This window comes from Acanthopagrus latus, chromosome 23 (assembly GCF_904848185.1).
Source record: "Acanthopagrus latus isolate v.2019 chromosome 23, fAcaLat1.1, whole genome shotgun sequence".
NCBI classification, from domain to species: Eukaryota; Metazoa; Chordata; class Actinopteri; order Spariformes; family Sparidae; genus Acanthopagrus; species Acanthopagrus latus.
Window position 1 is genome coordinate 22,427,799 of NC_051061.1, and position 20,360 is coordinate 22,448,158.

General features: G+C 44.4%; 1 protein-coding gene across 8 annotated transcripts in view; it reads right to left on the reverse strand.

Moving 5' to 3' along the window:
* Positions 1-20,360, reverse strand: part of gas7a (growth arrest-specific 7a) — a 49,970-nt gene that overhangs the window by 10,944 nt on the left and 18,666 nt on the right. For 3 of the 8 annotated variants that reach the window (XM_037089768.1, XM_037089770.1, XM_037089776.1), the window contains 6 exons: positions 17,244-17,367; positions 13,624-13,701; positions 10,978-11,063; positions 9,034-9,096; positions 1,135-1,224; positions 128-243 (listed from right to left, as the gene is read on the reverse strand). In XM_037089768.1, the coding sequence (XP_036945663.1) occupies positions 128-243; positions 1,135-1,224; positions 9,034-9,096; positions 10,978-11,063; positions 13,624-13,701; positions 17,244-17,367 (557 nt within the window). Of the gene's footprint in view, positions 1-127; positions 244-1,134; positions 1,225-9,033; positions 9,332-10,977; positions 11,064-11,159; positions 11,367-13,623; positions 13,702-17,243; positions 17,368-20,360 lie in introns of those variants that run through there. The other 5 variants (XM_037089771.1, XM_037089772.1, XM_037089773.1 and 2 more) reach the window with 5 other exon arrangements.

Sequence of the window (20,360 nt, forward strand, 5' to 3'; positions counted from 1 at the left end):
CCAACAGGAATCGTTCTGCCTCCAGAGCAGCTCATCGTCTGACACACTCGATAATGAATTCGTTAAACCTGTTGTCATCATTCCGCAGCCTCTGTTTGTTTGCTGTTATCTGAAACAAAGCCGTTACCTCTCGTGGATGAACTCGGCCATCTCCTTCTGCATCTGTTTGCCCTTCAGCTGCTTCTGCAGGAGAACCTCGAAACCCGCCACCGAGGTCGTCCCCTGGGGGTCCTTCTTGTCGGCCTGAGGAGGAAGAAGAAGAAGAAGAAGAAGAAGAAGAGGATGAGGGCATTATTAAAAAAACAGCAGCGGACAGATAAACAAGCACACGTCCACCAACACCTCGCTGTTGTTTAGGGATTGAGAGGATGACTCACACTCGCATGTCAGGCAGGACATGCGTTGGTGTGTATTGTGTGAGTGCGTGGACGTGAGGCGGCACTTTGTCTTGTTTGTGACAGCGCTGATGTGCGTCTGCAGAGCTGTCGGCTCCGATTTCACGCGGCGGCGCTGAGCGGCAGGTCAGCGGACGCCGCGGCGAACATCACCAGCAGGTCGACGCGACAGGCTGCGAACAAGAGGGTCAAACAAGCGACGCACGAGGGAGGAAACAGGCGTCGGGTTTCAGTCCATTACGCAGGCTGAAGGGTTTTTCAATACTGATCTAATTTAGGATGGAAATGTATGGAAACTGAGAATTACTGCAGCCACCGGGGAGACGTTTAAAGCAGGAGGATCAGTGTGTGTTTGTTTCAGAGGAGCCGGTCGATCGGCCGTCCACCTGTGATCCACCCACGCACACATGAAAGACGGCCGAGTCTTTTGTTAAACGAGAAGGAGAGCGGATCCATCTGTGAACAGCAGGAAGCGTATCGACGTTTTTCAGTGTTTTTAGCTTTTAGCTGCACGTTTACCAGCAGAGATTTGTTCAAAAGTTCGACGACGTGCGTTGACGGGAACCTTCAGGTGTTTCTCCTGGAGGAGGCCTTTACAGCTGCTTCATCATACATCGTTCACAAAGCATTTCACAGTTTATTAACAGTGAAATAAGTGTTAGGTAAAGTTTCAGTCACCAGCAGAATATCAGGAAGGATCGTTAGACTGTCGTTTCTCGTGTGTTTGAGCAGAACTCACCCAGAAGTAATCGCAGTAGCTCCATTCGTTGGGCTTCAGGAGCTGCTGCTCCGGACCTTCACCAGGCAGAGGGAAAGTCACACAGTTGATCTGAAACAAACACACAGGAAATTCATGAGATTAGAGGCAATTAACTAAGAGAGACATGAAAAAACAAACGTGATCTAAAGCAGCCCAGTTGCCAGGACGAAACGTAACGCCACTTCAGCATTTGTAGACGTGACACCACCAGATAGTTTTTGGCGATTTCAAGCCGTGTGTGAGGCAACAAATCCGGACATATTTGATGAGGCATCTGAATAATTTGCAGTGAAAACCTGTGTGTCTTTAGTGAGACGCCGGGAACATTTGCAAACGAAAAAAACAGGATATATTTAGCGAGTCGTCGGGAGAATTTCCAGCTGTGTCAGTGGAAACAGATCCAGATATTTTCGACGAGCGTCGGAACAGCTTGCTGCCAAAAACTGGGGATATTTTGTGGGATGTCAGAATCATTTCCAGCCATGTTAGTGCCAAACGAACGAAACTGGACATATTTATTGATATGTCTGGGCAATTTGTAGTCGTGTTGGTGGGAATAGAACAGGATATTTTTGACAACTAGGGTTATACCAAGACTATTTGTAGGCAAAAAGTGTATTTCTAGAGAGACGCAGGTTCTTTTAGCAGGATGTCAAGACAAATTCCAGCCTCATCAGCGGATATTTTTGACAAGACGACGAGGCAAACCGCAGCCAAAAACCAAGCATATTTGAAAACCTGTCTGGACAATTTCCCAGCCGTGCACGTGGCAGCAAACCTGGATATTTTTCAAGAGACGGGACAATTTTTAGCCTTTAATCTGGGTATTTTTAAGGAGATGTCTAGTGAATTTGTTTGTGGCAGCAAAACAGGATATTTTTGCCAAGATGTCAAGACCATTAGCAGTCAAACAACTTGGTATTCTTAGGGAGACATTTGGAAAGTTTCCAACCAGGTTACTGGCAACAAAATTGGATGTTTTTGACAGGACAACATAACAATTTGCAACCAAAAAGCAGGTGAGATGTTGGGACAATTATCAGCTGACTCAGTGGCACCAAAACCAGATATTTCTGACAAGTAGACGGAGCAATCTGCAGCTGAGAACCAGGTGTATGTAGTGGGATGTCAGGGCAATTTTTAAGCCACATTTGTGGCAGCAAAAACAGATATTTTGATGATGTTTTGCAGCCAAAAATCGGGCTGTGACAACTTGTAGCTGTAATCCAGGTATTTTAAACCAAAACGTAATCTTTTCCTGACCTTAACCAAGTGGTTTTAGCGCCTAAAGCTAACCAGAGCATAAACACAACATCGTTACAACTTAAAAATCTTAAGTTGAACATAAAGTAACATATCACCAACATGTATTCTGGCGGTTGGGCTGCATTAAGAGTTAAATGATGTCTGTGAGAGAGCGAGGCAACAGGCCTGGGTTTAAATTCATGCAGATGAGACGAGAAAGGTCAGGCATGAGTAAACATACAAATGTGGCGGTGTTGACCACTCAGAAGGTGACCGACCCGCGGGCCTCCAGGCAGAGAGAGAGAGGAGGACGACCAGGTTCGCTCAGAAACACATGGGAACCTTTTTGTACCTCGGTGTCGAACAAACGAACTTTATCCGCTGGAGAATATGTGGCGTTGCAGATAAACACTGAGCACTCAGCCTGAATACAGACTCCATGCTCCACAGCGTCTTCAATTACTCTCAGGGGGCTGCAATTATGTAATGTTCACCATCTGCGAGCCCTCCCTCCTGGCACCGCCACAGACCCTCTGTGCCATGTCAACCGCTGCTGCAAACTCCACGGACATCCAGACAGGACGCTTCATCCACAAACACACCACAACACACTGAGTCACAGTGTGTGTGTGTGTGTGTGTGTGTGTGTGTGTGTGTGCTGCATGAGCTGTCTCACACACACACACACACACACACTGAAGAAGAAACACGGAGCGTTCACCAGCTGGCTCCGACGAACTGCTTCGCTCTGTTACCGGAGAAATATCAAATAAAAGCGTGACATTGTTTTGAACGACAGGACGTCGGTGAGCTTCGTGTTCGTGCTGACGGAGGAGGCTCGGGATGAGAGAGGCAGTTTGCTGCAGTGGTCACGGTCTAGATTACAGGTCACGTGATGAAGCTTTGGCCCAGGTGGAGTTTTTACACACTCATTACAAAAGAGAAACACTTCAAACTCGATCATTATTGTCTTCGGTCGTACCCAGAGAGGACCGCACCGGCTCTCTGGGTCCTGAAACCTGGAGGACTTGCACCTGAGCCAGGTGATTAAACCTTAACTGGAACTAATGAGGGCCCATCAAGGACCACAGTGTTCTGCTCATACGACCGGTCTCAGCCGGAGCTGGCTGCCAAACCAACCCAAGATTCACCGGATAGTTTTAAAGAGACCTCAGCACGTTTACAACCCTGTTAGTGACAACAACACCAGAAGATGTTACGACAGTTTCTAGTCACACTGGTGTCAAAAAATGGATACGTTTGATGAAGTGTTGAGAGAATTTGAAGCTGAAAACTGGATATATTTAAAAAGATATGGGGACAATTTCCAGCCATGTTTGTGGAAATAAATCTGCAAAATCCCCTGAGATCACTGTTTGAGACGACGGTCTCAACATTTGTGAAACCAAGCGTGAAACCACTGAATATATTAAACAAGATTTCAAAACTATTTGCAGCTGAAAACTGGACATTATTAGCGAGACGTAGGGACAAATTGCAGCCATGTTAGTGGAAACAAAGCCCAATATTTTTGACAAGAGCTTGGGAAGATTTGCTCCCAAAAAGCAGGTATTTTTTTCTTGTAAGGCATCAGAACAATTTCCAGCTGCGTTTGTGGAGACAGAACCAAATATTTTTGTTGAGGCATCGGGACAAATTTCAGCCGAAGCGAGATCACTGCTTAACACAGCATTTCAACAATTTTAAGCATGAAACCACTGGATACCTGTACATCCAGCTGCATTAGTGAGGAGAAAAAGCTGAATATTTTTGATGAGCTGTCAGGAGAATTTGCAGGCGTGTTCATAGAAACACAACTCAATGTTTCTGACAAGACACTGAAAAAGTTTTCTGCCAAAAACTGTGTGTATGTTGTGAGATTTTGGAAGAATTTCTAGCTGTGTCATTGCCAAAGGGACCAAATATTTTGTTTTGATGAAATGTCCGGACAATTTGCAGCCAAGCCAGAGATCACAGGTTTGAAACGGCGGTTTCAACATTTGTAATTGTGTTATTTTTCTTAACAAGATATCGAGTCTATTTGCAGCTGAAAACCTGATGATGAGATGTCAAGACATTTACAATCGAACAATAGAAAATATAACCTAAACACACAAGGAAACGTATCTGAAACAAACTTACAACACTTATTCTGGCGACTGGGTTACTAAACTGTGAGTGTACAACAACAACAACAACAACAATGACAGCAGATGTCTGTTACGCTGCTACAATCATGTGGTTTTGAAAATCACTGGTAATCAACCTGTTTAGTCATTCTGGTGCGAGTATGTGTCGACAATCAGCTCCAGTGATTTTAACACGTTGGGGCTGAAGAGGGTGAAACCTTCTGCAGAGTTGTAGATGATTCCCTGTGAGCTCTGCAGCACACACACACACACACACACACATCTGATTTATTTTCAAAAATATAAACTTAGTGTAAAACCTCTTGCAATGTGATTCATGGAGGCAGGTGTGCGGTTTTTGCATAAAACTCTCGGCCTCGCGCGTCTTTAAACAAACAGCGAGCGTGAAAAAAGAAAAAAAAAAAAGAAAAAAAAGTCCGGCGAACACTCGACATCGACCTCGTCATTCTCTGCACTGCCGCCGCCGCTGCAGCAGCTCTCGATCTGAACGGCTTCCAATACACAACTTAAAAAAAAAAAACCAGATGAGTAATACTCTTTTTCTTTTATATAACCACTGAAATCCAGAGGAGACGCTAATGTGGCTACTTGCCAAAGGGGCATACCGATACACAACAACAACACTGTGAATAGAAATGAGACACATTGAGTCGCAGTAACAGTTTGTAAGCTAAAGAACGGCGGTGTGATTTACTCGAGCAGTCACTTTGTTCATTTTCTGCCTCAGAGATCACACTGATTGTCACGGGCACCAGATTTTCCATTACACCGGCTCCACATCTATCATGCCTGTTGTTTATCTGCCGCTCACATCCAGGCGCAAAATGAGACCATTTATCTACAGGAAGGCTGTCTGGCCAACTTACTTCTGCTTTATGGCTGCTTAGTGAGCTGCTCCAGGGTCGGGAATCAAATATTAATACAGATTACCTTTGTGACACTGTGTGTAATAAATCCTTCTGAGGGATCTCAAGTCCAGCTGTTTGGACTCGAGGCTGTGCAGCTTTTCCAAAATGTTTCAGTTCAGCACAAAAGAAAGCTGCAGGAAGAAAAAAAAAGACAACGGCACCGATTTGTCGAGCGCATTGGGACATTTTGTCCTCACTCAGCATTCATAAACGCTCACTCTCATGAGAGTTGTGTATCCAGGCTGCAGGCGGCGGTTGTTGCATTACACATTTTAATGTTTTTATTTATTTATTTCAGTCTGCTGAATGCAGCGAAGGAAAAAAAAATTAAAAATCATGACACAGTCAAAGAGGAAAAGGCCCGAGAGAGACACGCACACACAAAATAATAAATAAGAGTCACTTCCTCCCTCCTCACATCCATTTCTGAGCAAAACATTTCAGCGAATGAGACTGTAGGATGCTCTGCTGCTGTTGCTAAGCGACAAATTACTTTTGCTGTAAAAGACCCCCCCCCAACCACACACACACACACACACACACACACACACACACACCTTCCCATAACAAAACAATCTCAGACTTCCTCTCTATTCCCACTGTTACCCTTTTTTCTTCCCCTCAATTCCTTTCTTCTCCGCCTCAGTAACCAATCAAATCGCCCCCTTAGAGTCCCGCCAACGATGGAAGCCTTAACGAGCCGCCGAGCAACAAGTCAAACCCGCACGCGCATGAATATTTAATATTCTGACAAACATGGAGGGCTGGAACAAATGCGTTTGGTCGCACTCGGCGCTGAAGGTGAACACAAGGTTACAGAGCTTCTTCTTCTTCTTCTTCTCTTATCTGATGCGTGAAGCGTCCATTTTGCCGACAGTCATGCATGTGTGTGCGTCTCCATGACAACTGTGGAGGGTTGTGTAACGTGAGGTGCGCCGCGGCGAACAAAAAGACACCTTTGTGGACTGACGTCACGCGGCTACAGCTTCATTATACACCTGTGGTTCTCCTCATCTTCATCAGCTGCAGCAGAAATGCTTCACATTCACGCCTCGGGGCTGTTTACTCAGCTGCTCCGCTCACAGATTATTTTATTTTATTCATGGGCTGGATTTTTCTAAATTTAACTCTCCTCCATTATCCTGTTTATGTGGAGCTAATTAAGACGGGAGAGTTGGGAGAGGAGCTCAGCTCGATGAAAGAACAGGTGAGAAGGAGGAAACAGTCGCAGCTGATTGATCAAACGGGCGACATGTTGACATGACGGCCGTCTGACCCAGAAGAAGACTGAAGTGCTTTTCACTGTCTGAACTGTCCAACAGAGAAGGTCCACATTACTGGATCCACCGGTACTGGTTCTTACTGAGAGTCACAGATTCTTCACATCTGCACTACACAAGTGAAAATGTCATGTGAGGCTATGATAATTAATAAAGGTGTCATGAATACTAAATTCAAACATCATCAAATTTGACTACAATAAACACAAATCATTGATCCAAACTATCGACTGTGTGCATTGTTTGTGTTTTTCTTACAGTATGTACATTTTATTTGGGTTTTTGGAGAATACACATTTTTTGTGCACTATGTACAATTTTAGGGCTTTTAGGACTATGCAATTTTTTTTGGATCTCTTTATATATATATATATATATATATATATATATATATATATATATATATATATATATATATATATATATATATATATATATTGGAGGGGTTGGACTGGGTTCATTTTAATGTTATTTTGGTGTATGTATGTTTTTTATTTTGTTTGGACTATGCACATTTTTTGGGAGTATGTTAATTTTTTTTATTCATTTATTTGGACAATGTACTTTTCTCTCAACTGCACATTTCTATGTTTTTTTAAAAATGTTTTTTATTGGCTATGTATTTTTTTGTTTTTTTTTTGGATCATGTATTTTTTAGTTTTTTTTCAGACTATGTATTTTTTAGGGTTTTTTTTTTTGGATTGTGTATTGCTTCGGCTTTTTTTTTTAATGTTTTTTTTTTTGGACTATGTAAATGTTTCTGTTTTTGTTTGGTGTAAGAAAGTGATGTAATTCTTCGCCATCTTTGGATTTATATTCCCCCCCCAAAAATTACATTCCAAAAAAATTCAGTACAAAAGGCTGTGAAGGTCAAAACACAGTAACATTAGAAAACTACTAAACCTGCGTCACAAAAATCAACCTGCAGCTTTAATCCTCGTCACCACGGTTTGCACGTAACGTGACGTAACGATGACGTAAACGACAGAAGCCACCTGCAAAACACTGAATGCTCCAACTACTGATTTTTTTATTTTAGATCGATTTAAACTGGATTATACAAACAACAACCTCCCGTGCACAGACAACAAAAGAATAAATCAATTTTAAAAAATCCAGTCAATTCAGGACTAAAAATTATAACAATTAAATGTCAAAAGAGTCAAAAATACAAGCCAATAAAATAACATAAAGATCAAAGATTACAATTTTGAAAATCAAGACTAAAATTAAATATGTGAAAGTGTGTGAAATCGCTCATGAATCCGTCCACAACCACACAAAACCTTCAAGATGATTTCATTTTTTCAAACAGTATGTCTTCGCTGAATATCTGAATGGCTTCCCTCCTCCTCCACCTCCTCCTCCACCTCCTCCTCTGCCAGTGTTTTCCATTTCAACACCCATTAATCAGTGCTATTGCTTTTGTCACCATGGAAACTGGACTTGCTGCTGCATCCCTCGCAGGTCTGCTGTGTTTTTTTTTTTCCTATTTCTTTTCTTTTCCACAATACTGTCGACTCCCGTGGCTGCAGCAGGTCAGCGAGCCCGCCGAGCGCAAAATCAGCCTGAGAGACACAAAAAAACCACCTCAGTCTGTCTGTCTGACTGTCTGTCTGTCTCCTCACCATCACCATCACCACCTCACGTCTGCCTCACCCCTCCTCCTCCTCCTCCTCCCACACTCATCATTATATGAGATTATATAATGCAGCTACAGCCTGAACATCTTAAAAGACACTTCACACAGTATGATGTGTTTTAATTCCTCGTCACAGACTGACGGAGCTCAGACATTTTTTTTTTTTATTTTTTAAAAAGGGGGGAGCTCCTCGTTATCTGGTGCACAAAGTGTTCACTTTGACCCGCACTGCCCTGCAGATGAGCTGTTACGGGCGACACGGCGTCACACCGAGCAACAACTCGCTCAGAGATCCAGACGTTTATCTGACAGTCTCTGAAAAAAAAAAACAAAAAAACAAAAACACACCAGCTGGCATCTCGACTTTTTCCACTCACTTCACTAACATTTCAATAAAACTGCATTGACGGGCGTCCGATCGATGATTATGGATCGAGGACTCGTCAGGACTCAAGACTCCTGGACGCCTTCTTCATTCAGACTAACGTGGTTTCCAATATGCAGCGAAGGGAAGCCCCGCGTTACTCCAGCAGAACCCACAATGCATCGTGATCTGAGCTTGAAGTCAACAGATGATACAAAGAGAAGAGAGGAACTTAGAGGATGGAAGATGGAAGAAGAGGAGGAGGAGGATGAAGTTCTGGTGTACTCACCGTGATCTTGGTCTCCTTGACCTCCCTGATCTGCCTCTTGGCCGGCGAAACCGAGCCGGGGGGCTGCGGGGCGAGACAGGAGGGATCGTCAAAACTCTCCTCAGTGTCGAAGCTGGCTTCCATCATCATCTCCCTCTCACCTATTCTGGGAAAGCCTCACACTCTCCTCTCTCTCTCTCTCTCTCTCTTTCTCTCTCCTCTCGCTCGCGGTCTTTCCCTCCACACAAGGAAGCTGCCTTCAGTCTCACAAGCTACAACCGAGTGAGTGGAGTGGAGCTGCGCTGCATGTGTGGTGGTGGTGGGGGGAGGGGGGGGGTGAGGCAGGAGGAGTGGGGTTGGAGGGGGGGAGTCGGTGGGAGCGTGACGAAGTCTAGCCTCCGGTTAAGCTGCTGTCACACGAGTTTTAAGGTTTGAAGGCTGCGAGGAGATGGATGCTGCCTGAGTGGGGGTCTGCATAACTCTGCTCACCCTCCACCTCCACCCCTCACCCATGCAGAGAGAGAGGGTGGAGGGGGGGTGAAAGACCAGTGAAGGGGAATAAAGGAGAGTAAGAAGAGGAGGTGGAGGAAGGGGGATTTATTTACATGATCTCTGCCACACCTCCGTCCCCAGAGAGGCTGGTAGTGAGGGAGGAGGGAGCAGCAGCAGCAGCAGCGGTGGTGGAGCTGGAGCTGGAGGTGGTGGTGATGGTGCTCGGGGGGGTTGGTTTGATGGAAATGGTTCAATGATGATCTTTAAAGACTAATTACGAGTGGGAGGGAAACCAGAGGAGGCGGGGAGGAGAGAGCGAGCAGGAGGGGAGGAAAAAACGGGCAGCCAATCAGACGCAGCCGCTCTTGATTGTGTGGAGGAGATTCAGCACCATCGACGGGGTTAAAAAGGTGTGTCAACAAACTGCGCTCAAGTATTCCCGTACCACTGTGACGCTCGTGTTTACAGTAAGTGTGTGTGTGCGAGGCGGCGGCAGCAGCACCGTCGTCATCCTCCTCCTGCGCTTCGCCCCGAGGCATCAAACGCATGCTCACAACATCCACCTGGTCCAACAACACCATCACAGCCAGAGCAAAAACAACCACGTTCTCACCTTCGCAGCACAGAACATGGCGGCCGATCGCCACAATCCCGGTCCAGGTTTTGGAGATCCGTGCGCCCCCAGCGCTCCCAACACTCCCAGCGTGAGCTTTCACCGTCTTGGCTGGCCTCCTTTTCCGAAAGCTGACAAACTCTGTGACGAGTGGAGTCCAAATCTCAGCCGCCCATATGGCCGGAGTGTCTGTCCATCTACAGTCTCCTGTGTGATCCTGACACGGTATGCCCTCATCTGACTCGTAATTAGTCACGTGGGTTGGCATGTAATCGAAGTTGGCCAGCGTTTATCAGAGCGGTGGGAGCACGCCCTGCCTTCACCGGACGGAGCGCTGCAGCTGAAGATACTGAGACCATATTGTGGAATGACGAGGAGGAAATATGAAGTGAGGATCTGACGGTTTTGTCGTTGTCACAGTGGAGAGCGACTTGAGTGAGGAGTGAAACTAGAAGTTAATGTTCAACCATGAACCAAAGGCAGAAAATCGATTTATCCGACATAAAACCGTCACAGAAAACAGCTTAATCTATTGTTGAGGCTCCATACGTGACAAATCTGTCCGACAACAGAAATATGAGACGACAAGGGCGACAAACGATACACAACATGCTTACATTCAGACTGCCCTCTGGTGGCTGTGGTGATTATGACAGGAGGATAGGAGGAAGTCATGTGATGTGAAAGTACCACGATCTTTCCCTTTTCCTGCCTAAACCTGAACAAACCTCAACCAAAGCATCTTTACATCATTTAACAGATGTTTTGTCAGTGATTTTAGGAGGCACATGATGCTTCTGCATCTTGTTTCAGAGCGTCTTCACACCTCACACAGTCTGAAACTTTGGCTGCAGACTTGCCTGTTTGTTCGTGGTGGGTTTCCTCAGAGCGACATCAGCGATCTCCGTGGGCTGACTGGTCTTTGTGCTGCTGTGGCGTCCGTTAGCTGAAGACAGACAGATTATAAACTGCGCGTTATTAAAGACAGCGACATCTGGAGTCTTAGTAAATCATTTGAGACTATTACAGCATCACTTCTTACTGAGGGACAGATAGATGGCGTCGAGGTCTCCAAAACAATGACGAATAACGGCTAAATTTACAGACAATTTGAAGCCAAGATGTGTGTTTCTTGACTCTTCTTGCTGTTGAGTTATTTTCAGATTCATACAGTCCAACTATATATAAACACATATTGAAGGGAGTCATTAACGAGCCGGCCTCCGGGGCTTCACAGCTCCACGGTAACGTCCCTGGTTTTCTTCCTATCGGCCTTTAATGGTTCTTCATCGGCTGTGATTCATGAGCTGTCCGCTCGTTGCATATCACAGCGACTCATCTCCAGCTGAAGGTAAACACGTGACACGTGAGTGCGACCCCTGAGGTCGCAGCCGTGGACGCTGCTCTGACCAGGATGCCTGCAGAAAAAAAAAAAAAAAAAACGAGGCCAAAAATAGCAGCGATGCTCACAAGAGGCATTAAAGATATCTTCTGCCTCCGTTGACCTCTGTTAGAGACCAGTGAACTTCATCATCACCAGGTCCCCGACACATCAGCTGTAACTGACATGAGTTATAGAGGTATTTAAAGAGAGCAGTGATCCATCAGGAACAGATGGTAGACTTCAACTATGAGGGCTTTTTAATATGATGACAGCCTTCACAGAAATATGTCACCTTCTGACCTTTTGTGGCAAGAATTAAAGAAATACATCATATTTTTTTTTCCAGGAGTGACAAGAGGAGACTGATACCAGGTCAAGTCAGCAACATAAAATGTTTTCAAGCCAAGTGACTGGTGTATTTACACATGTTTAAGTGTTAAACCTCGGGACATGTTGGACGAGGGACCACAGCATTTTAACATTTGTAAGCCTGACGCCATCTGATATTTTTTAATGAGTCTTTGGGATCACTTCCACTCGTGTTCGTGGCAAAGAAAACTGATATTTTCTTCCATCTACTGCTGTGTTTGTGCCAACAAAGCTAGATATTTTCAGCCAAAACATGATCTTCTTCCAACCCTAATCAAGCAGCTAATCCCAGAGGGTTTTTAATGCAGCGACAAGGAACCAAATCCTTTTGTTTTCTCTGCCGTCCCACAGGACTACCGAGCAGCTTCGCTCCTCAGGCTGCGAGACTCCTGAACTCATCTTCAACACAATAATACAATGACTAACTTTATGACTAATCCAACCAGGGCAAGTCAGAATCCGAGGGTTTTTAAAGCAGCGACAAGGACGCAAATCTTTTTGTTGATTTTCGCTGAGGACGTCAAAGAAATTTTGTGCGAGTGCCGTCCCACAGGACTACCGAGCAGCTTCACTCCTCAGGCTGCGAGACTCCTGAACTCATCTTCAACACAGTAATACCATGATTAACTTGATGACTTGATCCAATCAGGATGAGTCAGACTCTGAGGGTTTTTAAAACAACTACAGGGAACCAAACCTTTGTGTTGGTTCTGATGGCCCATGCTGAGGACGTCAAAGAGTGATGTTTTACCAGACGACACAGCAGCTTCACTCCTCAGGCTGCGAGACTCCTGAGCTCGTCTTCAACGCAGCAATAAGATGATCAACTTTATGACTAGAGTCAGAATCTGACCCAGTAACAGGCATTAAAGGTGTAAATTGTTGGAAATGAACAGAATTCAAAAGGTAGCTCCTGAACTATAGGGGGCAGCAAAACAATTAAGCCTGTCGAGAAACTTTGGACGGTGAACTGTTGCGATAAAGGTGTAAAATATTTCCTTTCCTGACAGCTTTATCGGACAGGAGTGTGGATATAAAGAGAAATACTCAAGTACAAATACCCTCAGATTTCTAATTAACGACGGTACTCGAGTTAATAGCCTGCTCAGATGTAAACCTGGCCCGCGTTAAACTCATTCCTCTCTAAGGAGGATCACACTTGTCTGGTTGAACGCTGACTGACTCCCCTGCAGCCGACAGCCTTCCCCGCTCGTTTTCTCCCTGTAAGTGTGTTTAGGCGTCACGCCAGCAGAAAGAAGAAAACCATCTGCTATCTGCTCAGATGTCGTTAGCGAAGATGCTGCCAGCGAGGAAACATAATAAGCCAGTCATTAAGAAAATGTAGGATTTCCTCCACAGCCGCTGAGCGAGGTTCATGATGATGTGGGACACAAGCAGAGGAATGTCTTACACGGGATTTGTCAAAAAACCTTTCGGGAGAATGTGACTAAGACTGTTTGAAATATAGTGTGATGAGTTGTTGTGTTAGTTAAACTCCTCAGCTGATGGATAATAAGAAGATTATGACTGCTGATGACTGATCGCCATGAAGCTTAATCTGTCTGAGAGGAAAGTGTTGAGAAATTAAATCATGACCTGCAGCTCCAAGCGAAACAATCCTCACAGAAAGAGCAAATTTACCCACTGAATACAGACACCAACAGCTCGGTTTCTCTTTCTGCGCTCAGTGTTGTTTTCTTGTTTCCTCCACGTTTATAAATGGATGGCTGAGAACATAGATGGCTCAGTTTACCATATGGTGAGGACTGGTGTCGTGCCAGCAGCCTCTGTGGGGCCTCAGCTGACAGGGAGGGACGCCGCCATGTTGTTTCTGGAAACGACACAAACAACAGGAAGGAAGAAGGGTGAGAAACAAAACAGCGGCCAATTTCACAGAATGTCAACTCCTTTACAGAAAAAAAAACCTGCATAAATCTCTCTCATAGTTATGAAACGTATCACAAACTGACTGACACAAGTAACGGCAGTGTTGTTTAAAGTTCCCAAAACTTATAGTCGAGTAAAAGTAAAGATTACATTTTGGAAGAATGACTAATGACATTAAATCTACTTAACTGTCAAAAACGATTGTCTGGCAATAAATCATAAAGTATGAAAAGTAAAAGCACATTATACACATATTTATATGTACTGTATACTATGTGTTGACAGATTATTTCCACAACCCCTGGATTTATTGCTAAAGCTATTAGCGAGCTAGTCGCACAAGAATGGAAAAGAAAACGCAGTGAAAATGTCCCAATGCTAACATGCTAGCTTGACAGCGGTGAGTATTAAACAATGACCATGTTTACGTTCATCATGATGACGTGAGTGAGATAGCAGATTATGCTAGTTGGACACAGTTAGCGAGCATCATTCAGCGGCTAACGTGACGTTAGCACAAAGCACACACGTACAGCAGTATAGAGTAACTTTCATGCTGGGAAGCCTTTCGGACTGAGTTTGCTTGTGTTTATATGACTGCGGTGAGTGTTTTTGATGTATTTATGGAGCCAAGAGAGGCTGGTGAACACAGTGAACTAGCTAGTTACTCATCTCCCAGCTGGCTAGCGAGAGCTACTCGACGGCTGGTGTTTGTGTAGTCATTCAGCATACACTCATATGTTTTGAGGAGTGGCTCCAGAGGAAGACGGTGTTTTTGTTTTGGTTGCATACTTTAGTTTATTACATATTTTTCACCTGTCTCGTCCGGCACAGCTCACTTCTAATGCCACAATATCCTTTTATTTGTCCGTTCTGCTCGGTGGAGACTGATATAATTGGTCCGATAAGTCGTTGTTGACGTCTCAGCGGCGGTGAGACCTTCAGACAGCTGGTCTGACGTTCTGTTTGTCCAACTGTTAACAGCTCAGAAAAAGTCTCAAAGCTCAAATCACAGACAGGACAGATGGGTTAAAAGAGTCGACAGCCAAGCAAACACTGTCAGGCTGTGATGAACAACTCTGAGTCCAAAGAAAATCAATATACTTAATCTTTTCACTTGATTTTTTTTTTTTAAAACGTATTCTTATTTTTCATTTTCTGAATCTGGTTGTTGCAGATTTTTATCTTTTATTGTGACTTTCCTTGTTTAAAGCTTCTTGTAAATCCTACAACTGTCTTTAAAATCTATTAAATATCTTTCAGTGAATAAAATCCCAAACTATTCAACCTTCTTCTTCATGTGAGGCCGAGATATTCTTTATTTTCAGACAAACCAAACTTGAACTCTTTGTGTAACCCCTCCCGGATGATTTCCATCCCTCCTCCTGTATTTTAGCCGTCCATCACCAGTAAATCACGAATCATTCCACTTAGCAGAGCAGGAAGTCCTTTACGCCATCACAGCTGCGGGTGAACCGGGTTTCGCTCTGACTGACGAGCAGCTTCTACCGACGCTGGAGGGTTTATCGACACAAACGTTTTGGCAGCGCTGCCACGATGATGATGGCAAGATACCAAAGCACAGATTTTAAAAAAATATGTGTTTGGATGGAAAGATGAAAGTCAAGAATCGTGAAGACTTGTTACTATAATGTGAAGGTTTTAATTTACAAGCAGTGTCTCTAAATATAACTGTGATGTGCCAGATTGTGGTCGAGCTCACGGAAGATAAACGCATGGATATGTTTCTTTAAATCCTGCAATCCTGCAATTTAAGTCCGTGCCTACAGCAGGATGTCTGGCCTGGTTTGTGCATTAATGTCAGCAACAAACTTTTCTGTCATATCTTTGTTTTATCATCCTGATTTCTTCCCTCTGTGATCTCGTCTTCTCTTAGTCACTTGAAACGCTCATTGGGACGCTCATTAGAAAAAAAACCTCTTGCACAGTCGGCAGATCAGTTTCACTGATTGTATCGTCTACTTAACAAACATCATCACGCATGCTAACGTTTTTTAAAGCCCCGGTTCCTCCTCGTAAATCTTCTCTTGTCGCTCCAAATCTTACTGTCATCTTTTACGACTCCTGAGGGATTAAGTGGAAGGATTACAACTGATCTTTGTTCGTGCTCCTCCTTCATTTAACGACACACACACACAAAAAAACCCCAAAACAAAACAACAAGCAGCTTTCTAATAAACACTGTAACACATGCTGGCATCTCTGACACACACGCAGCCTCCACGGCGGCTTTTTGAAGCTCACACAACAAAACTGTAACAGAATAAAAAGCGACGGCTGCACCATATGTCTGCTGGATGCAAAAATAGCTTTTGGGTGTTTTATTTTTTATATTCTGCTCTCTCTCTCTCTCTTTCTGCTCTGTGTGTGCTGCCAGAGAGAAATCACTGCCAGAGTTGTTGTTGATGCAGCCTCCGTCTGTCCCGTGGGAGCCGGTCCGATCCCTCTGGATTTGTTCCCAAACGAGGTGTAAAACACACACACACACCGGAAAGCAGATGTCTGCGCAAAAGGTCACCTGCCTCCCAACCTCTGTACTAACACACCTGAGCATCAGTGTCTTGTTAGGCAGCGGACAAACATCTCTCCACCTCTTGAATCCACACACACCTCACAGGCTGAGATACCACGTTTTAAAAAAAAAAAAAAAAAGATAATCAGATTAAAGTGGATCGAATCTGCAGGCCTGTGTTCACATGAAAGGACCTCTGGGACGGAACGATGGAGAGGAATAATAATGAGTCCTCATAGTTCAGAGTGTTACGGCACTGAGAGCTGAATGCCACGATAAGCAAACCGAAACACAAGAGGAGGTGATGCTCAGTTCATGGCAGCAGCAGCAGCAGCAGCGAGGAGTTTTCAGCCCACAGAAGTAATCTGATTGGTTGATTGTAGTGAAAGTGAGCGGAGACAGAAAAGAGGTTTGGCTTCGTGTCATAACTCTCGAGGGAGAGTGGTCCTTCAGTTCATTTCACTCTGTTTTGTTTTGCAGAAAATGTTTGTATGGGGACGAGTATGTAGAGCAAACTGATGCCACACTTCTTTCCTCAAGTAGAAGTACTCAGCTTATTTACTCCAATAAAGTAATAGAGTACAGGCTCTGACATGTACTCAGAGTAAAAAGTCTCCCTCTGAAGGACGTTTGTGGTCGAAGCGTCAACAAAGAGAGAAAACCAGAAACTCTCTGCAGATACGAGACACTAACACGCCTTTTCTCCACATTTCAGTCTCCCTCCCAAACTACAGATACCTGAAACATCTACTGAAGTACACTAACAAAGTACTTGTACTTCATTACTTCCTACTTATTTAATGTATCATAGAAGAATACGCTGGTCTGATTCCAGCATGACAACATGGTCCCTTAACCATCGTTTCACCATCGTCTCCATTCTCTCAAACAAATCTCCTGTTTGACATGAATCCCACCTGAGGTTGCATCGTGTTCTCAGGTGTGACTCTCACCTTTACTGTAGCTGTTGACGTAGTACCTCTGTCCCTCAGGTGAGGTGTAGCTCCTCCATCCTGGGGGAAGAGGTCTGTCGTCAGTCTCCTCCTCTGGTGCGGTGGAGCTCACGGCTGCCGGCTTCTGTCAAGACACAAACACTCGTTTCACCGTCTCAGAGACATTCTACCACATCGAGTACTTTGTAGAACTTTGAGTAAATTTCAGTGATGATACTGACACTTTTACTTGTAACAGGGTACTTTTACATTATGGTATTAGTACTATACTGAAGTTTCGTAGCCCTCAAAACATTTTGGGAGCCTCACAGGAACACAGTGTTGCAGCATTTCGCTGGAGACAGAAAAAATATAAAATGGCTACAAACAGCTCATCCACGATTCCAAAATGATTTGATAAAACATTTAAATTACAGCCACAATCTTCCCTGTAGCTGCTGAGCTAAAAGTCTTTTCAAATCAATTTGGGATCTCGGGGCTTCAAGACACTTTGGTTGTTGTAAGTCACCGTCTACTTCAGATGCCATTTTGACCCAGAAATGATTGGAGTTGCTGGACGTGGCTTTCTGGTAGCCTGAGCTGAGGCTGATCACACAGCAGCAGCTTGAGGCGTGTGATCCCTCTTCACCTGGATACTCTCTGGTCACACCACAACCCAGCCGGCATCACCTGGATCTTCTGTGCCTCGCTCACCTGAGCCTCTTCCATGTGCTGCCAGTTTATCACTGAGTTCAATAAATATCTTGTAACCCAAACCTGTGTTCCTGGAGTCAGCTGTTGGGTCTGCTAACCTCCATCCACCGAGTGTAACAACTACGAAACGACTGATGAGACAGTGACTGAATTTCAATTTCTGGGTGAACTCTCCCTTTAGGTGTGCAGCCGTATCTATAAATGAAGCGTCCCTGTACTCTGGTATAATATGGACATTATCGAGGATCCCCAGGGCTGCGAAAATGTAGACTTTAATCCATCCTGACGACGGGAACGTTGACACTCTATAATGTGATGCTGCTGCTTCATTAAAGTTTGTGAGGAATAACAACATTTCCACAAGCTTGCATATACAGTGAATGTAAATGTAGCAGCCACGGCAGCGTCTGCTGTAAGTGACGTTATTATCATCAAATTCCCATTTTCCTTTTCAGCAGCTCTCGGCGGCTAAATAATGGCGTTTTTCATATGCTGAAATATGATCCGCCGAATGGATAAATAATGATAAATGCTCGCTGCAGCTTATCAGCCGTTCCCAGGAGCCTCCACCACCACAGACCATTATGTTTATACAGCCTGGCCCAGAAATTACTGCAGTGTGCTTTACAAGAGAAGAGGCCGTTTTTTTTTCCTTTCTTTTTTTTTAAATCTGCGGGGATCGCTCTCTGGCTGGCTGTTCATTTCCAGACGCAGCGGTGCATGACCCGCTCAGATCTGTCTGCTGAAGGCCGGCCCGGCTGAACTTCAGGACGACAGCGTCCAATCAGACATCTGAGGGAGGGGAGGAGGGGAGGAGGGGGTGGGCGAGCAGATCGGACAGATATATAAATGGGCAGATTATTAGCGGCGTGATAAAAGAGTCATATCGTGTTCTCTAGCTCGCATGGGCAGCGGGGCAGAGTGGGTGGATGAGGCCGATTGATGTGTAACATTAAAGGACTCGTTGGATCTTTTTCTATCTCTGCGGCTGATTTAAGTTTTTCAGTGAGAGCAGCAGAAAAAAAGCTTCCTCTCTGCTCTGCTGCAGCGTTTCAGCTGCTGAGGTGACGTCTGCTGCACAGAGAGAAAGATAACTGACAGCCTCTTCTGACAGGTCGCAGTGACGCCGCCGACTGTGAGGTCATCACGGCTTATTTTTAGGCTCCTGGGAAACAAATATGCAACCTGTGAGAGCACACCTTCATCCATCACTGCTGGCAGCAGGATCTTTTATTTTTTTAATCAGACAGAGCGTCATATTGACAGCTGACAACTCGTCATAACTATTTGATGAAACGGTCATTTGTCATTCTCTTTCAAAACCCTCAAACACGACCATGCTAGCAGCTCTGTGAGGCTAGTCCATGCTCACAGTGACCATGCTAACATGTACTAGTCTAGAAGATATAATGATGTAACTGATTAGAATTGCTTGTAACTATATGCTCAGCACTAAACAGTAAAAGTTAGCGTCTATGTAGTGTTGATCAATTGATATTTCCCTCAGAATTTGGGGGTGGAGACCAAAATACTAGCAAAAAGAGAGAATTTTGGACACATGTTTATCTGGTGAGATTAAACAGTCACATTTAGTCCAAATTTTCCTGTGAAGATAGATATAATAAATGTGTCTTTTGTCATATTTGAAGGCACTAAAAAAAGCTTTCACACAAAGAAAAATCAAACATTTCTTCCTGCACTGTTACTGCCTGATCCACACATTTAAGATCGTCATTTCACACGTTCTCAGCCTTCGTATCTGAGCTTTTATGGAAACTCTGTTAAGATATCCAGTCAAATCCAGCAATCCTCTGGGGTGCTGCTCTCAGACTAACCCTGAAACAGGATGTGCACTCCACTCGCGTTAGCTCACTTCTCTTTGAACGGGAGGAAACTAACAAGACAGGCTGTGTCAAGACTCCCACAGAAAAGGGAGGATGCCTCTCGCTGCTTTGCTGAGCTTCTTCATGAGGCCTGACAGGGGAAGAAAGAAGGCGTCCAGATCGTTTCCTACCTGGAAAATGAGATTAATGAAGCTCGACACTTCTCATGGCGGTGTGGGAGGAGAGCTGATGTTTACATTTTTGTGCTTTTGTCCACCTTTTCTGCATGTTATTCACAGGATTTTATAATTTTCAACAGTTCACTTGGGGTCGTTTTCTACCCAAGAGGAAGGAAAAAGGGTTGTTTTGCACTGACGTGGGAAACTTAAGTTAAAAAAAAAAGAAAAATAGGGCATCACGTCGCAGCTTTTTCCCCATTATCATAAATCTATTCTGGAATCTGAACACACTGTACGAACAATCATGAATTATCAAAAAGGAAAAAGCGCCTGTGTGTAATTTTAGACGGCTATAACAAAAAGCGAAAGAATCACTCTTTATCTCGGGGTTCGTGTGTCAGGCAGCTGCTGCGAGTTTCAAA